Source organism: Pocillopora damicornis, chromosome 12 (genome assembly GCF_964200805.1).
Source record: "Pocillopora damicornis chromosome 12, jaPocDami1.2, whole genome shotgun sequence".
Taxonomy (NCBI): Eukaryota; Metazoa; Cnidaria; class Anthozoa; order Scleractinia; family Pocilloporidae; genus Pocillopora; species Pocillopora damicornis.
Window position 1 is genome coordinate 18362992 of NC_142681.1, and position 17500 is coordinate 18380491.

The 17500-nt window shown below is 39.6% G+C and overlaps 5 protein-coding genes across 5 annotated transcripts; 2 read left to right on the top strand and 3 right to left on the bottom strand.

Annotated features, from left to right (window-relative positions):
- Positions 1-2185: 2185 nt before the first annotated feature.
- On the top strand, positions 2186-4758 carry LOC149036822 (uncharacterized). Its single transcript, XM_089188628.1, has 3 exons — positions 2186-2198; positions 3525-3710; positions 4377-4758. The coding sequence occupies exons 1-3, from the start codon at positions 2186-2188 to the stop codon at positions 4481-4483; spliced, it is 306 nt and encodes a 101-aa protein (XP_089044754.1). The 3' UTR covers positions 4484-4758.
- Positions 4759-5468: 710 nt separating this feature from the next.
- Positions 5469-7236, bottom strand: LOC149036823 (BTB/POZ domain-containing protein 6-like). The gene has a single exon (XM_089188995.1). The coding sequence runs from the start codon at positions 7050-7052 to the stop codon at positions 5736-5738; it is 1317 nt and encodes a 438-aa protein (XP_089045121.1). The 5' UTR covers positions 7053-7236; the 3' UTR covers positions 5469-5735.
- A 1688-nt stretch (positions 7237-8924) lies between these two features.
- Positions 8925-11144, bottom strand: LOC149036824 (BTB/POZ domain-containing protein 3-like). Its single transcript, XM_089188996.1, has one exon. The coding sequence runs from the start codon at positions 10525-10527 to the stop codon at positions 9211-9213; it is 1317 nt and encodes a 438-aa protein (XP_089045122.1). The 5' UTR covers positions 10528-11144; the 3' UTR covers positions 8925-9210.
- On the top strand, positions 11001-11660 carry LOC149036825 (BTB/POZ domain-containing protein 6-B-like). The gene has a single exon (XM_089188629.1). The coding sequence runs from the start codon at positions 11001-11003 to the stop codon at positions 11658-11660; it is 660 nt and encodes a 219-aa protein (XP_089044755.1).
- A 3344-nt stretch (positions 11661-15004) lies between these two features.
- On the bottom strand, positions 15005-16891 carry LOC149036826 (BTB/POZ domain-containing protein 6-like). Its single transcript, XM_089188998.1, has one exon. The coding sequence runs from the start codon at positions 16798-16800 to the stop codon at positions 15478-15480; it is 1323 nt and encodes a 440-aa protein (XP_089045124.1). The 5' UTR covers positions 16801-16891; the 3' UTR covers positions 15005-15477.
- Positions 16892-17500: the final 609 nt, after the last annotated feature.

Consider the following 17500-nt stretch of genomic DNA (forward strand, 5'->3'; position numbering starts at 1 on the left):
AAAAGTCTATTGTTTAGAAGGAAGGATTTAACGACCTTGAACTGCAGGGGAACATTCTAGCGGAACGAACTCGAGAAAGCTAATCTATTTCCACAGTCATGTTACACGTTAGAGAAGTGCATACAGTTACAAGAGGCATCGAATTGGCGAGGCAGCCGGTACAATCTGGGACTGATGAGGGTTATGTCTTTTATTTAACAAAACTTCTAAATCTAAAAGAGCGTAGGTCTTGAAGCACATGTAGGGCCGGAGTTGTATTTTATCAGGTCCATCTGAAGCTCGGTTTTTTGGTCTCCTAAGCTTAAACTCGCGCATATCCAGTTTTCTGTCCTTAACTACGAGCATTTTGTTTGCAATATGACGCGTAACTAGGCGGAAGTAATGCTGCCTGAGTTATCGAATTGTTCATTATTTGAATACTGTGCGAGTTGATTTTAACAGGTGATCGCCAATCAGAATAGGTACACTTTATTTAAAAGATTCAATAAATCGCAAAATTTACTGAGTTATACCTCCATCGAAAATTCGCGTTAAGTGGTCTTTTATGTAAAAATTCATAAGCTATTTGTTCCGTTTGACAGCACGGGTACTAATGTAGTTCAGTTTACCGCAGTTTATTTGCGACAGCCAATGAGGAACCAGCTTGTGACTGATGAGGCTGCTCGCTGTCGAGTGATATTGAAGGCAATTAATCATACTTAAAGCCAAACTCGGTGCTTTAACCAATCCTATGAAAACTTTAATTTATGTCATTACTTAAGCTTACCATAAAGACAAACATCTTTGCTAAGATGAACATGAATCACTTAAATTGTCGATAGCATCTTTTTTCGGGGCGACTCATTTCGAACATCTTGTAGGATGTTTCGTGCAAGCAGAAAAGACAGGTTGCAAATGCTAAAATCTCCACCGATACTTCGTTGGAGGATAGATATGGTGTGGTGTGCACGTGATCATGAGTGAGTCCAATCCTGTTTGGGATCTCTTTCAAAGCGGACAACATTGTTAAGCCGCGCCTCAGTGGTCGGGAAACAAAGAAGAAGTTGAAAGTTGTTGAATCAAGATCTAGACTTTTCGAAATGAACTCAATAACTTGCATCAATTGTTAAGAATTTCAATACGCAAGCCACATATGTTTTCCTAACACGGTTGAGAACATTTTTACTTAAGCCTCTTGATTTAGGCATCTATGGAAGAAATTAAACTTTTTGTATATCAGTGTTAATTCTATTAATTTATGGGTTCGTTTTCTTTCAGCGTGTTAACCGCGAGCTATATAGAAACTAGAGACATGTATTTGCCTGGGAGGTAAAAAAGTATTTAAGTATTGAAAAATTACAAGTATCCTTAAGTTAGCCCTGAACTACGAACGTTTTTTTTGGTAAGTTTGTATAAGGCTAGCTTTTTATATTTTCTAAAGTAGGTTAGCAGTGTAGGATTATTTTCGAAACGTTCGTGATTTCTCTAATAAGCCTCCCTTTCTTTGTCTTTGTTTTCAAGCTATTTTTTCGGAGGTCGCGGTTGTGTTAGTTGGGGGGGAGAGGGGGAGGGGGAGGGGACAGTTATGTGTTATCGGTTAAAAGGAGAGTCGAGGAGAGACAAAAGGAGGATGGTTAAAAAAGTTGGGGGCTTGTTAAAGATATGGTCATATTAAGACTGACTGAGCAGTTGTGTTTTTTTCCTTTTCTACTGAATAATTTATGCGTGGCTATATTTTATCATCCCCTTTCAGTGTTCCTGCCACAATTGTACAGCCCAGGTGAGAATAGTCTGTGATTTGTGAAATTCATGTTATTTCGATGAGATTTCTTATGATTCAAATATATTTATTATACATCCATTTTAAGGTTAGTGAAAATCCTTTCAATCTGATGCGCTTTCAGCGGCGCGATTAAATTACGAATCAATTTTTTTTCTAACTCGAAACCGCACCATTTCACAACCATCGAGAAAGAAACGCCGGAAACTAAATAAAGCCATCCCGGCCAATCAGGCTGGCTGAAAATAACCAATCAAATTTAAGAAGAAAGAGATAAATAAGCCTTTGCGAGGCGGATTTTGCTCCTTTCTTACCCGAAACGGACTACAAAAATTAATCGTGTATTTGCCACATTATTCCCGAAAGACCTGACACTTTATCCAGTACCCAGATCCTACCGTGTAAATGTAACTAAAACCGCTCGCCATGGAAGGTCTGGGTACGAGACTACCTGACACCTTGCATCTTGAATTAGATTTAGAAAAATTGCATTTGAAATGCAAACTTTGCGTAGGAAATTCTTATTCTTGGTCTGATCTCTTCTTGGTGCACCCTCTTTTTAACTCGTGAATTGCGCGCATGCGCAAGAGCGAGTTATAGATACGATGTGGGGAATGGCATTCGCTCGCTCGCTCGCTCGCTCGCTCGATTCCTGTAAACTTTTTTTAGATTTTAGGCTTTTGAGTGCATTTTATAGTTTTTGGCGAGCAATAAACAGACGAAATGGCGACCTTTGTTGCTAAGAATAGTGGTGGGGTGAAAAAGAAGCCAATGATAATCTTAAAAGAGTTTTTTTTTTCGTTTTAGTTTCAACAAGCGGCGCCAGTGACTGGCAGGCATGCAAGGATTCACACTGAAATAACAGAACAACCTTCGTTTTTCATAAAATTGTAATTTACAATCCTTGAACTTGAAAATAATCCGAAGATTCATTGAAAATATCACTTACTGCGAAGCGCTCGGAGTTTACAGATGTTCAAAAGCTTTTTCTGTTATAGCGTGAGATTGAGGACAAAATTGATCATTACGTTTCGTCGCGTGTGTTTTTCCTGTGAGAAGCAACAAAAGATGCCGGCGACTGACGAAATAACAAGTTAACACGAAAATCAGATAACACCTAAACAAACAATTTTAGCTACCGATTTTCAGTGAATTTTTAAAGAACAATTTTCTTTTAAGTTTCAAGACAATTTGAAGATTCAACATACAAACAACGTACTAAAATGCGAAAGTTACACACCACAAAATTGATAAATAGGCCTGAAATGAAATTCTATCTTGTTATTGATCATACGTTGCCTAGCACGTGACCTAAATCTACCCAGGTGGAGATCCAAAATGACGGTGGCAGGCTTGGCTTAGTTATATCACTCAAAACTCGTTCCCGTTTGTCTCATTTGATAAAGAGGGAATCGTTAATGTTTTCATTAAGACAGTATTGCCTTGATTTTCTAATATTTACAACGAAAGACAGTAAATTTCACTTTTCACCCACATTTACTTCCAACCTTTTCTTTTGAACCAGAAACAAAAATGATAGACGTTTAAAACACATGACATCATCCACCTTGTCAAATGTAATAGCATGATCATTTCAATTGTAATGCCTTCTTATCCCAACGTTACTTTGTTTCTTTGCTACATTAGCGAACATTGAACTACTGCTCGTACTCTAGATATGACAATCAACCACAAAATTCCCTAAACCAGATAACATTAAACATAATCTAAAAAATCATTTGTCAATTCACGAGTTTGCTCACAGAGCACTTTGATTTTATCCTCAGCAGCAATATAATACTTATTTTTATTTACTCCATTGTCAGCGCATCCCGCATCTTACCTCCACCCCCATCTTTGCCCCTAAGCCCGCCATCAAACGAGTTCAGCTGGGTGGAGTGTTGCTTCGGGTGTGAAGATGGCCACGAGTGGTATTCACCAGCTGGAAAGGGTAAGTACCCGGTTATCGAAAAAGCAGCCGGCCTTACACCTGATTTCTACTTCAGAAAAATTACACTCGTAATACGCCACATACTCCAAAGCTGAAACACGTTTGAAAGCTCTTTTGTCACACACCGTTTGGAATGGTTTTCTTCATTTAGGTCGTTTCAAATGATGTTCATTGACTTCAAATTAGCGCAATAAAAAAAATAAATAAATAAAAAAATCGTTAGTGATTACTCGAGCCCTATGTATAATTTAATTGTCCAGTTTTCTATAGCTGACTTTATTTAGTTCAGCCTAGTTTAACTTAACATGTTTTGCAGGTGTGAATGGAGCATAGTCTTGCTTGAGTTGCGATGCTGTGAAGAACACTGAACCGCTCTCCTTTCCCTGAACTACTCCCCCTCCCTCCCCCCCTTAGAAACCACGAGTCTAAATTATCTGTCGTTGATGATTACAGCTTTTGTTATTTAGTCCACGAGAGGCTGATTGATACCTTGGTCAGATCAACTCCCGTCAAATTAGGGGGAAAAATATGCACTCTTTGAACGACATGCGAAATCTGACGAAAAAAATTGCCGTAAACTTTATGTCGTGCCTAGCAAATGTTACGTTCTTCCACTTCAATGATCGTGAAATTCTGCTCAAAATTTTCTTTTATGTTTTTTTGCAGGTTTCTTCATTGTATTGTTACTTCTCGTGCTCTATTTGATTATTGGAGAGCTCCTACTCGCCTATTTCGTGTTATTTTGTCTTTTGACCGGCTGCGAGGATGAGTGACGATATCCCCTGTTTTGGAAACCTTGCCGTAAATTAACGCAATTGAAGTTAGATCATAGAGGCGAATCATGGAAGCGAACTACTTGCTTTTACTCCATTTCTACGGCACGATTTTACAAGCAAACCGGCACTAGTGGTAGTTTTCATTTTTAAAATATGTTTTAGACATTGTTGTGTCGGTGATACAAGGTGCTTTATATCTGAACATTTACTCCAGCTGTGATCAAACTGGTGGATACTCCATCAGATCATTTAATAAAAAAATATTAAAAAAAGTTGAGAGGAGTAATCCGCGAATACGGAGTCTTTAAAATATGAGTTTAAGAAATCTGCACAACACCGCGGGGAAAGGTCATTGGATCGGCAGATGGTGAGGGGGGTGGGGTGGGGGAGCCTCTGGGATTGTCATATTCTCAATATTGTTCTCTTAATACTTCCCATGGTACGGACGGGGGGGAAATTATTTTGCAATCAAAATCTTTTTCAGTTGGTCATTACCCTTTCCACTCTCGTGAAATTAATTTATGGAAGACAGTTATAATTTATTGCCTGCAGGGTGGGGTGGGGTGGGGTGGGGTGGGGGATTGGAGGATCTTGGTTGTGTCACAATAAAAATCCAGCTGATCTCCCCGTGAGGCTCTGTAATATTCTTATCATCCCCCTCCATTATAAGTTAATTGGGATTCACTTTTCTGCAGTCCCCCCCTGTGAACTCCTCTGTGCCCCCTGAAACCCACGTGATCCCCCCTACACAAAAAGTCTCCACACACTCTTCCCCCCCCCCCCCAGCAAGTAGCTCCGTAACGTTTTATTCAGCAGTGATACCGTAAGGAGAAGATAGAGGATGATCGTTAATAAAAGATTAAAGGATTTGAGAGAAAGAGTTGATAAAACTATGTTTCATAGAGAAATTACCGGGGGTAAACCTTGCACTGAAAGACCAAATATCACAGGCTAATTTTAAAACTAAGAAAGATTGTAAAACTCTTTTGTGATCATTTATTCATTATAATGAAAAAACATTTGAACAAATTCGAATCAACAAGCTATTTGTAAGTTGACCCGATAAGCACTGTGCTAAAATAACTATTTCAATGTCTTAATCAAAGAAACGATTCTTGACAGATTCATTTCGTTAGCAAGGCTTGACACATTTTTGCTGTAATAACCAGTAAGAAATACTGTCACCAATTTCGCAAAAACTAACTGAGTCAGGATATTGACACCAACTGTACGTAGATACAGATACAGTTCAGATGAAAATAAAAGCTGGAAACTGGCCTCTTGTTACAGCGGTGCTATTGCCAGTATCTGTTGGATCACTGAAAGTAAATTTCACTCCTTCTGCTTCAACAGACGTTCGCCCATCTTTTCCGTACCATGACTTAGGACCCGTGATAAGTGACTCTAGCATATACTGCTTATTTGCGTCCAAAGAAACCAGATTACCAAAAGAGACAAAAAAGCTATAATAATTATTGTTCGCGTCCTTTTCCGAAGTGAATGTTCCTGATTGTTCAACAACAGTAAAGTTAGTGGCTATATCTTTGACCCTAGTGGAGACTGTGTGCTCGCCACCATTAGAACCAAAATGCTGAATTCCAAGCAACATAATAGGCTTGTTTACGGAGAAGTGAACAATGTCAGGGAGGCCCGTATTGTAATTCCAAGCTGTAGATGGCTTACAGTAATCATTAAATCTGTTAACTCGAAATCCAAGAAGCTTCCTCCTTGCTCCCTGCAAAAATGGTAAAGGAGTTTTCATGACACTGCCGTAAAATTTAATCATGTCGCCTGTCTCCTTCTTAGATAAAATGGCAGTGTCGTCGACTATCTTGGCAAACTCCGCCAATGTCATCAACGGAAAGCGAATTCCTTTCACGATTTCCTCTCCAAGAAGTCGTCTCTTCGTCTCTCCATCAAGTGTAAGTCCCTGCCGTCCTCCTTCTTCTGTGGCCCAGCGATCAACAGCTTTGAACAGTTCCACTTCCGTCACGCTCAACGCTTCTCTCTTCACAAGAGATTCAACAACGGATCGCTCAGCTGTGACGAAGTTGTCTGACTTCACAGCTTCCTCTGTGAAAATCTCGATAACTTTCCAGCATCGTTCTTCCAAATTTTCGTCCTGAAATTTCTGGGCGTATGGCAGAATGCTAAACACGTTTGCTGCTGTCAAATTGTGGCGAAGATATTCCGTGCATTTCTCAACGAGTGAAGGCACCATGTACTTGTTCGCCAAGTACATCACTTGCATCACATTACTGTCGCTTAAAGTCACTTCGTCGCAGTAGAGGAAGCGAAACAACTCCAACAGACTGTCGTAATCACAGTCAGGTAGTTCAATAGAAACTTTAGTCTCCGCCATTTGGCCATAGAACATGGCAAAGAACACAGGACTACCGATTGCTAGCACAAACTTGTGAGCTGGGATCACTTTCGTACTTTCGCTTTCTCCACTCAACACAGGAACCACAAATTTCACGTCGCTTAGCATCTCGTTATTGAAAATAAACGCGGTTCTCTCGACGATAGTTTGGAGTTTTGCCTGCCAGTTGTTTTCAGCAGCCATTGCTATGTTCCAGCTTCGGTATCCTCGGCAGATTTTTTCCTCATATAGTGACAAACAACTTTCCACACGTAGCGATAGCAGTAGTTTTCCTCTTTAGGATAGCACCGCTGAACTCATTGCAGGCTCCTCCCGTCACGAAATGACGGGAATGGCGCGCTACGTAATCTACTCCAGGCTGATATGTTTTTTTGTCAAAGCTATGACATACGTTAATATTTGGAAACAGTAACATGCATTTATGACGGGCATTTCTGTCAAATTACCGAGCAACGCCTCAGTTGTTGACATGAAACAAGAGATCTACTGGAAATTGTTTACCGTAATAATTAGATTTAGCTCTCTCCATATAATAAGCTCCCTCTCTAATTAGAGACCCCCCCCCCCAAAAAAAATTTGTTTTTTTTGGTTAGCGCCTCTATTCTAATAAGCGTCTCTATTGATTAAGCACCGCCATTACAACTAGCGCCCCTTTTTCCAATTAACGCACTTATTCTGTTTCAGTAATAGCACTGTTGGAGTACGTGTACATGTACATTTCATGGTCGCTATCAAGTAAATTTTGCCGGACTTTGAGTTCGTCTCAAGTTAGAACAACGCAAATACACAAGGAAATTTTTATAGTAACTTTATAACCATCCTTTGGTCTTTTAAAAGTTTGAAGCTCAGTAGATTGTGTCATATTGGTCATTGTTAAAACTGTCTTTGTTTTGATGCTACTTTTCGACATAAGAAAAGTATGTCGGAAAAAAATATTCACCAAAAAAAGGAATATTTCCTTGGCAGCTTCAATAACGACAGGGGATTAAATTTAGATGATAAAACAAAGGATTATGTTCACAGAAATACCGTAGGTCTAGTACATTTGTTACATGAGGTCACACAACTCGGGTAATATTCACGGTGAAAATTTGCATATTTGAGCGGTCGAACGAAAAAAATTATTTCTCAAAAACTAAAATATATTTTTAGAAAAAAACTACACCACAATTATTAGAACATATTGGGCTACAAAATATGAAAGTAGGAGTGTAAACAAATTTGGGTGACTTGCCGCTGTTTGTTTGATGCATGCTGACATTAGCTCTTAAGACTGACTGAGCAGCTTTAATCAAACTGCTAGCCACAAGTGCTACTCCATCAGATCATTTAATGAAAGTATATTTAAAAAATAAGCGAGAGGAGTAATCTGCGAACACTTAGTCTTTAAAATATGAGTTTAAAAAACTTGCAGAACATTGCGGGAAGGTGTTATTAAATAGGGAGATGGGGGGGGGAGGGTGGGAGTGGGAGCTTCTAGGATGATTTTTGTGCATATTCTCGATACTGTTCTCTTAACATGGTACGAATAAAGGGGAAGTTGTTTTGTAATCAAGATCTTCTTCAGTTAACCATCACCTTCTCCATTCTTATGATCCTAACTTATTAGGAGAAAATAATTATTTCATCGCCTGCGGGGGTTGAGGGGGGAGGGGATTGGAGGATCTTGGTCGTGTCACAATAAAAATCCAGCTGATCTCCCCGTGAGGTTCGGTAATATTCTCATGATTCCCTTCCATTATCAGTTAATTGGTAGTCACTTTTCTGTAGTCCTCCCTTTTACACTCCTCTGTGCCCCCTAAAACCCACGTGATCCCCCCTACACAAAAAGTCTCCACACACCCTTCCCCTCCCTCGGCGAGTAGCCCCTTAACGTTGTACTCAGCAGTGATACCGTAAGGAGAAGATAGAGGATGATCGTCATTAAAAGATTAAAGGATTTGAGAGAGAGGGTTGATAAAGCTGTGTTTCATAGAGAAATTACCGGTGGTAAACCTTGCACTGAAAGACCAAATATCATAGGCAAATTTCAAAACTAAGAAGATTGTCAAACTCTTTTGTGATCATTTTTATTCATTATAATGAAAAAGTATTTGACAAAGATTGACTAATAAGCTATTTGTAATTTGACCTGATAAGCATTGGGTAAAATATCTGGGTCTCGGTGACACTATTTCAATGTCTTAAGGCTATCACAGAAATGATTAATTACCAATTCATTTCGTTTGCAAAGCTTGGTACAATTTGGCTGTAATAACCAGTAAGAAATACAGTGACCAATTTCGCAAAAACTTTCAAAATCAGGATATTGATACCAACTTTACGTAGATACAGATGCAGTTCATATGAAAAGAAAAGCTGGAAACTGGCCATTTGCTACCGTAGTCCCATTGTTATCATCTCCAGCACAACTGAAAGTAACTTGCACCCCTTCTGCTTCAACGGAAGTTCGCCCCCCATTTCCGTGCCATGATACAGGACCGTTGATAAGTGACTCTAACTCATACTTCTTATTTGCGTCCAAGAAAACCAGATTACCAAACGAAACAAAAAAGCCATAATAATTATTGTTCACGTCCTTTTCTGAAGTGAATGTTCCTGATCGTTCGACAACAGTTAAGTTAGTGGCTGTATCTTTGACCTTAGTGGAGACTGTGTGCTCACCACCATCAGAACCAAAATGTTGAATTCCAAGCAAATTAATGGGCTTGTTCACGGAGAAATGAACTCTATCAGGGACGCCCCTATTGTAATTCCAAGCTCCAGTTGGCTTAAAATAATCGTTAAATCTGTTGACCACAAAAACAGGAAGCTCCTTCCTTGCTCCCTGCAAAAATGGTAAAGGAGTTTTCAAGACATTGCCGTAGTATTTAATCATGTCCTCAGTCTCCCTCCTCGATAAAATAGCAGTGTCACAGACTACCGTAGCAAACTCCGCTAATGACATTAACGGAAAGCGAATTCCTTTCACGATTTCCTCTCCAAGAAGTCGTCTCTTCGTCTCTCCATCAAGTGTAAGTCCCTGCCGTTCTCCTTCTTCTGTGGCCCAGCGATCAACAGCTTTGAACAGTTCCACTTCCGTCAAGCACAACACTTCTCTCTTCACAAGAGATTCAACAACAGATCGCTCAGCTGTCACAAAGTCGTTTGACGTCACAGCTTCCTCTGTGAAAATCTCGATAACTTTCCAGCATCGTTCTTCCAAATTTTCGTCCTGAAATTTCTGGGCGTATGGCAGAATGCTAAACACGTTTGCTGCTGTCAAATTGTGGCGAAGATATTCCGTGCATTTCTCAACGAGTGAAGGCACCATGTACTTGTTCGCCAGGTAAATCACTTGCATCACATTACTTCCGCTTAAAGTCACTTCGTCGCAGTAGAGGAAGCTAAAGAACTCCAACAGACTGTCGTAATCACAGTCAGGTAGTTCGATAGAGTCTTTGGTCTCCGCCATTTGGCCATAGAACATGGCAAAGAACACAGGACTACTGATTGCTAGCACAAACTTGTGAGCTGGGATCACTTTCGTACTTTCGCTTTCTCCACTCGACTCAGGAACCACAAATTTCACGTCGCTTAGCATCTCGTTATTGAAAATAAACGCGGTTCTCTCGACGATAGTTTGGAGTTTTGTCTGCCAGTTGTCTTCAGCAGCCATTGCTATGTTCCAGCTTCGGTATCCTCGGCAGATTTTTTCCTCATATAGTGACAAACAACTTATAACACTTGGCGATGGCAGTAGTTTGCCTCTTTAAGATAGCACTGCTGAACTCATTGCAGGCTCTTCTCGTCACGAAATGACGGGAATGGCGCACTACGTAATCTTCTCCAGGCTGATATGTTTTTTTTTGTCAAAACTATGACTTTCGTTAATATTTGGAAACATTAACATGCATTTATGACGGGCATTTCTGTCAAATTTCCGAGCAAAGCCTCAGTGGTTGACATGAAACAAGAGATCTACTGGAAATTGTTTACCGTAATAATTAGATTTAGCTCCCTCTCTAATTAGAGACCCCCCCCCCCTCAAATTTGTTTTTGTTGGTTAGTGCCTCTATTCATATAATCAAAGCTGTTGATCGCTGGGCCACAGAAGAAGGAGAACGGCAGGGACTTACACTTGATGGAGAGATGAAGAGACGACTTCTTGGAGAGGAAATCGTGAAAGGAATTCGCTTTCCGTTAATGTCATTAGCGGAGTTTGCTACGGTAGTCTGTGACACTGCTATTTTATCTAGGAAGGAGACAGGCGACATGATAAAATACTTCGGCAATGTCTTGAAAAGCACCTTACCATTTTTGCAGGGAGCAAGGAGGGAGCCACTTGGATATCGAGTTAACAGATTTAATGATTACTGTAAGCCATCTACAGCTTGGAATTACAATACGGGCCTCCCTGACATTGTTCACTTCTCCGTAAACAAGCCTATTATGTTGCTTGGAATTCAGCATTTTGGTTCTGATGGTGGCGATAACACAGTCTCCACTAGGGTCAAACATATAGCCACCAACGTTATTGTTGTTGAACGATTAGGAACATTTACTTCGAAAAAGGACGCGAACAATAATTATTATAGCTTTTTTGTTTCGTTTGGTAATCTGGTTTCCTTGGACGCAAATAAGCAGTATATGCTAGAGTCACTTATCAAGGGTCCTGTGTCATGGTACGGAAAAGATGGACATACGTCTGTTCAAGTAGAAGGAGTGCAATTTACTTTCAGTGATCCAAGAGATACTGGCAATGGCACCATGAAAGCAGGAGGCCAGTTTCCAGCTTTTATTTTCATCTGAACTGTATCTGTATCTACGTACAGTTGATATCAATATCCTAACTTAGTTAGTTTTTGCGAAATTGGTCACAGTATTTCGTACTGGTTATTATAGCAAAAATGTGCCAAGCCTGTTAGCAAAATGATTTGACTTAAATTAATCGTTTTGTGATAACCATAACCCTTTTTACCCTAAGAGTGACCAGCATCTAATTTCCCTTACAGTAATCACGCTGCTACATCGTTTGTTAAGATGATGAGAAAGTAGGAAATGAACGCCAACTTAAGAAATTTTGATTGTTAAACAAATTCTCCTTATCAGTACCAAAGGAAATGTATAGAAAAGAGTATGGAGAACATGGATTTTGATGTTAAGCTGTAACGGGTTAAGTCATTGAAATAGTGTCATGGAGACTCAGTTATTGTAGCTCAGAGCTTATCAAGTCTATTTACAGATAAACTTTTCATTATAATAAATAAAAATGATCACAAAAGAATTTGACAATCTTCCTTAGTTTTGAAATTAGCCAGTGATATCTGGTCTTTTGGTGCAAGGTTTACTCCCGGTAATTTCTGTATGAAACAAGCTTTATCAACCCTTTCTCTCAAATCCTTTAATCTTTTCATAACGATCATCGTCTATCTTCTCCTTACGGTATCACTACTGAATAGCACGTTAATGGGCTACTCGTTATTTATCGTCGGGGGGGAAGGGTGTGTGGAGATTTTTTGTGCGGGGGATCACGTGGGTTGTAGGGGACACAGAGGAGTGTAAAGGGGGGGGGGGACTACAGAAAAGTGACCATCAATTAACTTATAATGGAGGGGGAATGATAAGAATATTACAGAGCCTCACGGGGAGATCAGCTGGATTTTTTCATCGTGACACTACATACATACTCCAGTTCCCTACAATCCCCACCCCCCGCAGGCGATAAAATAATTATTTTCTCCCAATGAGTTAAGATTATGAGAATGGAGAAGGTAATGACCAACTGAAGAAGATATTGATTGCAAAATAAATTCCCCTTTGTTCGTACCATGTTAGGTGAACAGTATGGAGAATATGCATAAAAATAATCCTAGAAGCTCCTATCCAATAACACCTTCCCACAGTGTTCTGCAGGTTTTTTAAACTCATATTTTAAAGCTAGACTCCGTGTTCTCAGATTACTCCTTTCGCCTCTTTTTAAATATTCTTTTATCAAGTGATCTGATGAAGTAACACTTGTGGCCACCAGTTTGTTTAAAGCTGGAGTAAATTAACAGATAAAAAACACTTTGTATTGCCGAAACAACAATTTATAAAACGAAGTTTAACCAATATAATCTATTGAAAGGATTATCACTAACTTTAAAATAGATCTATAAGGAATATTTGAATATTAAGAAATCTCATCGAAATAAAATGAACTTCACAAATCACAGATTATTCTCACCTGGGCTGTACAATTGTGAAAGGATACTGACAGGGGATGAAAAATATAGCCACGCGTAAATTAATCACTAGAAAAGAAAAAACACAACTGCTCAGTCAGTCGATTGCTTGGCTGGTTGTTCAGGCAAGGAAGGATCCAGGGACAACAAATCTGCTTCCAGTCTTTTTGATCCTCAGTCACATGAACATCGAAGCTTTGTTTCAATTTCTGCCGTTTCTCGAAAAAGAAATAAGCGCCCCTTTTTCGGAAGGAGTGCTTATTTCAATATGAAAAAATCTCAGACTATTGTTTGCTGTAACAAATATTATCAAAATGATTTTCGTAATTAAGCTAAGGTTCCACGAAGGGAGGCGCTCGCCAGTAATAATTTGGCTTTTGATTTTCTTCAATTTGTTTATTAGTGTTAATTCTATTAATTGGTGGGTTCGTTTTCTTTCAGCGTGTTAACCGCAGGTTATATAGAAGCTAGAGACATCTCTTTGCCTGGCAGGTAAAAAAAGTATTTATGAAATCAAAAGTTATTAGTATCATGGAGTTATTTCTGAACTACGAACGTCTTTATTTTGTAAGCTTGTAGAAAGCGAGTTTTGTATATTTTCTAAAGTAGATAAGCAGGTAGGATTAATTTCGAAACGTTCGTGTTTTCTGTAATAAGCCTCCCTATCGTGTGTACTTGTTTTCAAGCTATCTTTTGGAGGAGGCAGTGGTGGTAGTGGTGGCAGTTGGGGTGGAGGGGGGGGGGGGAAGGGGAGAGAGGAATTGTATGTTATCGATCAAAAGGAGAATTAAGGAGAGACGAAAGGAGGATGATTAAAAAAGTTGGGAGCTTTTAAAGGTATGGTCATATTAAGACTGACTGAGCCGTTGTGTTTTTTCTTTTCTAGTGATTAATTTACGCGTAGCTATATTTTCCATTTCCTTTCAGTGTTCCTGCCACAATTGTACAGCTCAAGTGAGAATAATCTGTGATTTGTAAAGTTCATTTTATTTCGATGAGATTTCTTAATATTCAAATAGTACTTATATATATATTTGAAAGTTAGTGACAATCCTTTCAATAGATTTTATATTTATTAAACTGCGTTTTACAAATTGTTGTGTCGGTGATACAAGGTGCTTTTTATCTGTTAATTTACTCCAGCCGTAATCAAACCGGTGGCCACAAGTGTTACTCCATCAGATCATTTAATGAAAGAAGGTTAAAAAAATATTCAAGAGGAATAATCTGCGAACACGGAGTCTTTAAAATAAGAGTTTTAAAAAACCTATAGATCACTGCAGGGAGGTTTTATCAAATAAGGAGATGGTGATGGGGGTGGGGTGGGGTGGGGGGAGCTTCTAGGATTATTTGTATGCATATTCTCCATACTGTTCTCTTAACATGGTACGAACAAAGAGGAATTTGTTTTGCAATCAAGATCTTCTTCAGTTAACCATCACCTTCTCCATTCTCATCATCTGAACTTTTACTTATTATAAGAAAATAATTATTTCATCGCCTGTGGGGGGTGAAGGGGATTGAAGAATCTTGGTTGTGTCACAAAAAAAATCCAGCTGATCTCCCCATAAGGCTCTGTAATATTCTTATGATTCCCCTCCATGGTCAGTTAATTGGGAGTCACTCTTCTGTAGTCCCCCCCCCCTTTATACTCCTCTGTGCCCCCTAAAACCCATGTGATCCCCCCACACAAAAAAACTCCACACACCCTTCCCCCCCCGGCGATAAATAACGAGTACCCCCTTAACGTTGTATTCAGCAGTGATACCGTAAGGAGAAGATAGACGATGATCGTTATGAAAAGATTAAAGGATTTGAGAGAAAGGGTTGATAAAGCTTGTTTCATACAGAAATTACTGGGGGTAAACCTTGCACTAAAAGACCAGATATCACTGGCTAATTTCAAAACTAAGAAAGATTGTCAAACTCTTTTGTGATCATTTTTATCTATTATAATGAAAACTTTATCTGTAAATAGACTTGATAAGCTCTGAGCTACAATAACTGAGTCTCCATGACACTATTTCAATGACTTGACCCGTTACACCTTAACATCAAAATCCATGTTCTCCATACTCTTTTCTATACATTTCCTTTGGTACTGATAAGGAGAATTTGTTTAACAATCATAATTTCTTAGGTTGGCGTTCATTTCCTACTTTCTCATCATCTTAACAAACGATCTAGCAACGTGATTACTGTAAGGGAAATAAGATGCTGGTCACTCTTAGGGTAACAAGGGTTAAGGTTATCACAAAATTGTTATTATCTATTAATTCATGTTGTTAGCAAGGCTTGGCATATTTTTGCTGTAATAACCAGTGAGAAATACTGTGATCAATTTGGCAAAAACTAACTGAGTCAGGATATTGATATCAACTGTACGTGGATACAGATACAGTTTAGATGAAAATAAAAGCTGGAAACTGGCCTCCTGTTACGGTGGTGCCGTTGCCAGTACCTGTTGGATCACTGAAAGTAAATTGCACTCCTCCTGCTTCAACAGATGTTCGCCCATCTGTTCCGTACCATGATGCAGGACCGTTGATAAGTGACTCTAGCGTATACTGCTTATTTTCTTCCAAGCAAACCAGGTTACCAAACGAAACAAAAAAGCCATAATAATTATTGTTCGTCTCCTTTTTTGAAGTAAATGTTCCTGATCGTTTGACAACAGTTAAACTAGTGGCTGTATCTTTGACCTCAGTGGAGACTGTGTGCTCGCTACCGTCAGAACCAAAATGCTGAATTCCAAGCAACTTAATAGGCTTGTTCACGGAGAAGAGAACTCTGTCAGGGAAGCCATTAATGTAATTCCAACCTGGGCCCGTAGTTGGGTTACCATAATTGTTAAATCTGTTGACACGAAACACAGGAAGCTTCTTCCTTGCTCCCTGAAAAAATGGTAAAGGAGTTTTCAAGACATTGCCGTAGTATTTAATCATGTCCTCAGTCTCCTTCCTAGATAAAATAGCAGTGTCACAGACTACCGTAGCAAACTCCGCTAATGACATTAACGGAAAGCGAATTCCTTTCACGATTTCCTCTCCAAGAAGTCGTCTCTTCGTCTCTCCATCAAGTGTAAGTCCCTGCCGTTTTCCTTCTTCTGTGGCCCAGCGATCAACAGCTTTGAACAGTTCCACTTCCGTCAAGCACAACACTTCTCTCTTCACAAGAGATTCAACAACAGATCGCTCAGCTGTGACGAAGTCGTCTGATGTCACAGCTTTCCCAGTGAAAATCTCGATAACTTCCCAGCATCGTTCTTCCAAATTTTCGTCCTGAAATTTCTGGGCGTATGGCAGAATGCTAAACACGTTTGCTACTGTCAAATTGTCGCGGAGATATTCTGAGCACTTCTCAACGAGTAAAGGCACCATGTACTTGTTCGCCAAGTAAATCACTTGCATCACATTACCTCCACTTAAAGTCACTTCGTCGCTGTAGAGGAAGCGAAATAACTCTAACAGACTGTCGTAATCACAGTCAGGTAGTTCGATAGAGTCTTTGGTCTCCGCCATTTGACCATAGAACATGGCAAAGAATACAGGACTACTGATTGCTAGCACAAACTTGTGAGCTGGGATCACTTTCGTACTTTTGCTTTGTCCACTCGACACAGGAACGACAAATTTCACGTCGCTTAGCATATCACTGTTGAAAATAAACGCGGTTCTCTCGACGATAGTTTGGAGTTTTGTCTGCCAGTTGTCTTCAGCAGCCATTGCTATGTTCCTGCTTCGGTATTCTCAGCAGTTTTATATATAAAGTGAGAGACAACTTAACACTCAGCGATAGTGGCAGTTTGCCTCCTCCTCTTTAGGAAGGTACGTCATGTATGGGCAATTATTATGTCCTCAATACATATTATGTCCTATATTTTACATACAATACCCTACACACACATACAGGGCTAAACAAGGCTAGATACAGCTATACACAGCTCTACAGCGCTATACAAGGCTAAACGCAGCTATACAGAGGTATAGGCAGCTATACAGAGCTATGCACGGCTATACACAGCTATACAGGGCTATAGAATAAAGGGGTAAGTTTCTAAAGAAACTGTGGTGCTGCGTCGGTGGGAGAGTATAGCAGGTAATTTAGTGTTAACAACTGGGTTGAAAACGTAAATTAGCCACCGTAAAGGGTAAAAAAGCTGACGTTTCGAGCGTTAGCCCTTCGTCAGAGCCCTTCGTCTAATCGCTCTGACGAAGGGCTAACGCTCGAAACGTCAGCTTTTTTACCCTTTACGGTGGCTAATTTACGTTTTCAACCCAGTTGTTAACACTAAATTACCTGCTATACAGGGCTATACACAGCTGTACAGGGCTATACACAGCTATACAGGGCTATACACAACTATACACAGCTATACACAGCTATACAGGGCTATACACAGCTATACAGGGCTATACACAGCTA

Coding starts and splice junctions, on each gene's coding strand:
- LOC149036824 (XM_089188996.1), bottom strand. CDS start 10,527: ATGGCTGCTGAAGACAACTGGCAGACAAAACTCCAAACTATCGTCGAG.
- LOC149036822 (XM_089188628.1), top strand. Junction 3,711..4,376: donor GTATTCACCAGCTGGAAAGG/GTAAGTACCCGG, acceptor GTTTTTTTGCAG/GTTTCTTCATTGTATTGTTA.
- LOC149036825 (XM_089188629.1), top strand. CDS start 11,001: ATGAAGAGACGACTTCTTGGAGAGGAAATCGTGAAAGGAATTCGCTTT.
- LOC149036823 (XM_089188995.1), bottom strand. CDS start 7,052: ATGGCTGCTGAAAACAACTGGCAGGCAAAACTCCAAACTATCGTCGAG.
- LOC149036826 (XM_089188998.1), bottom strand. CDS start 16,800: ATGGCTGCTGAAGACAACTGGCAGACAAAACTCCAAACTATCGTCGAG.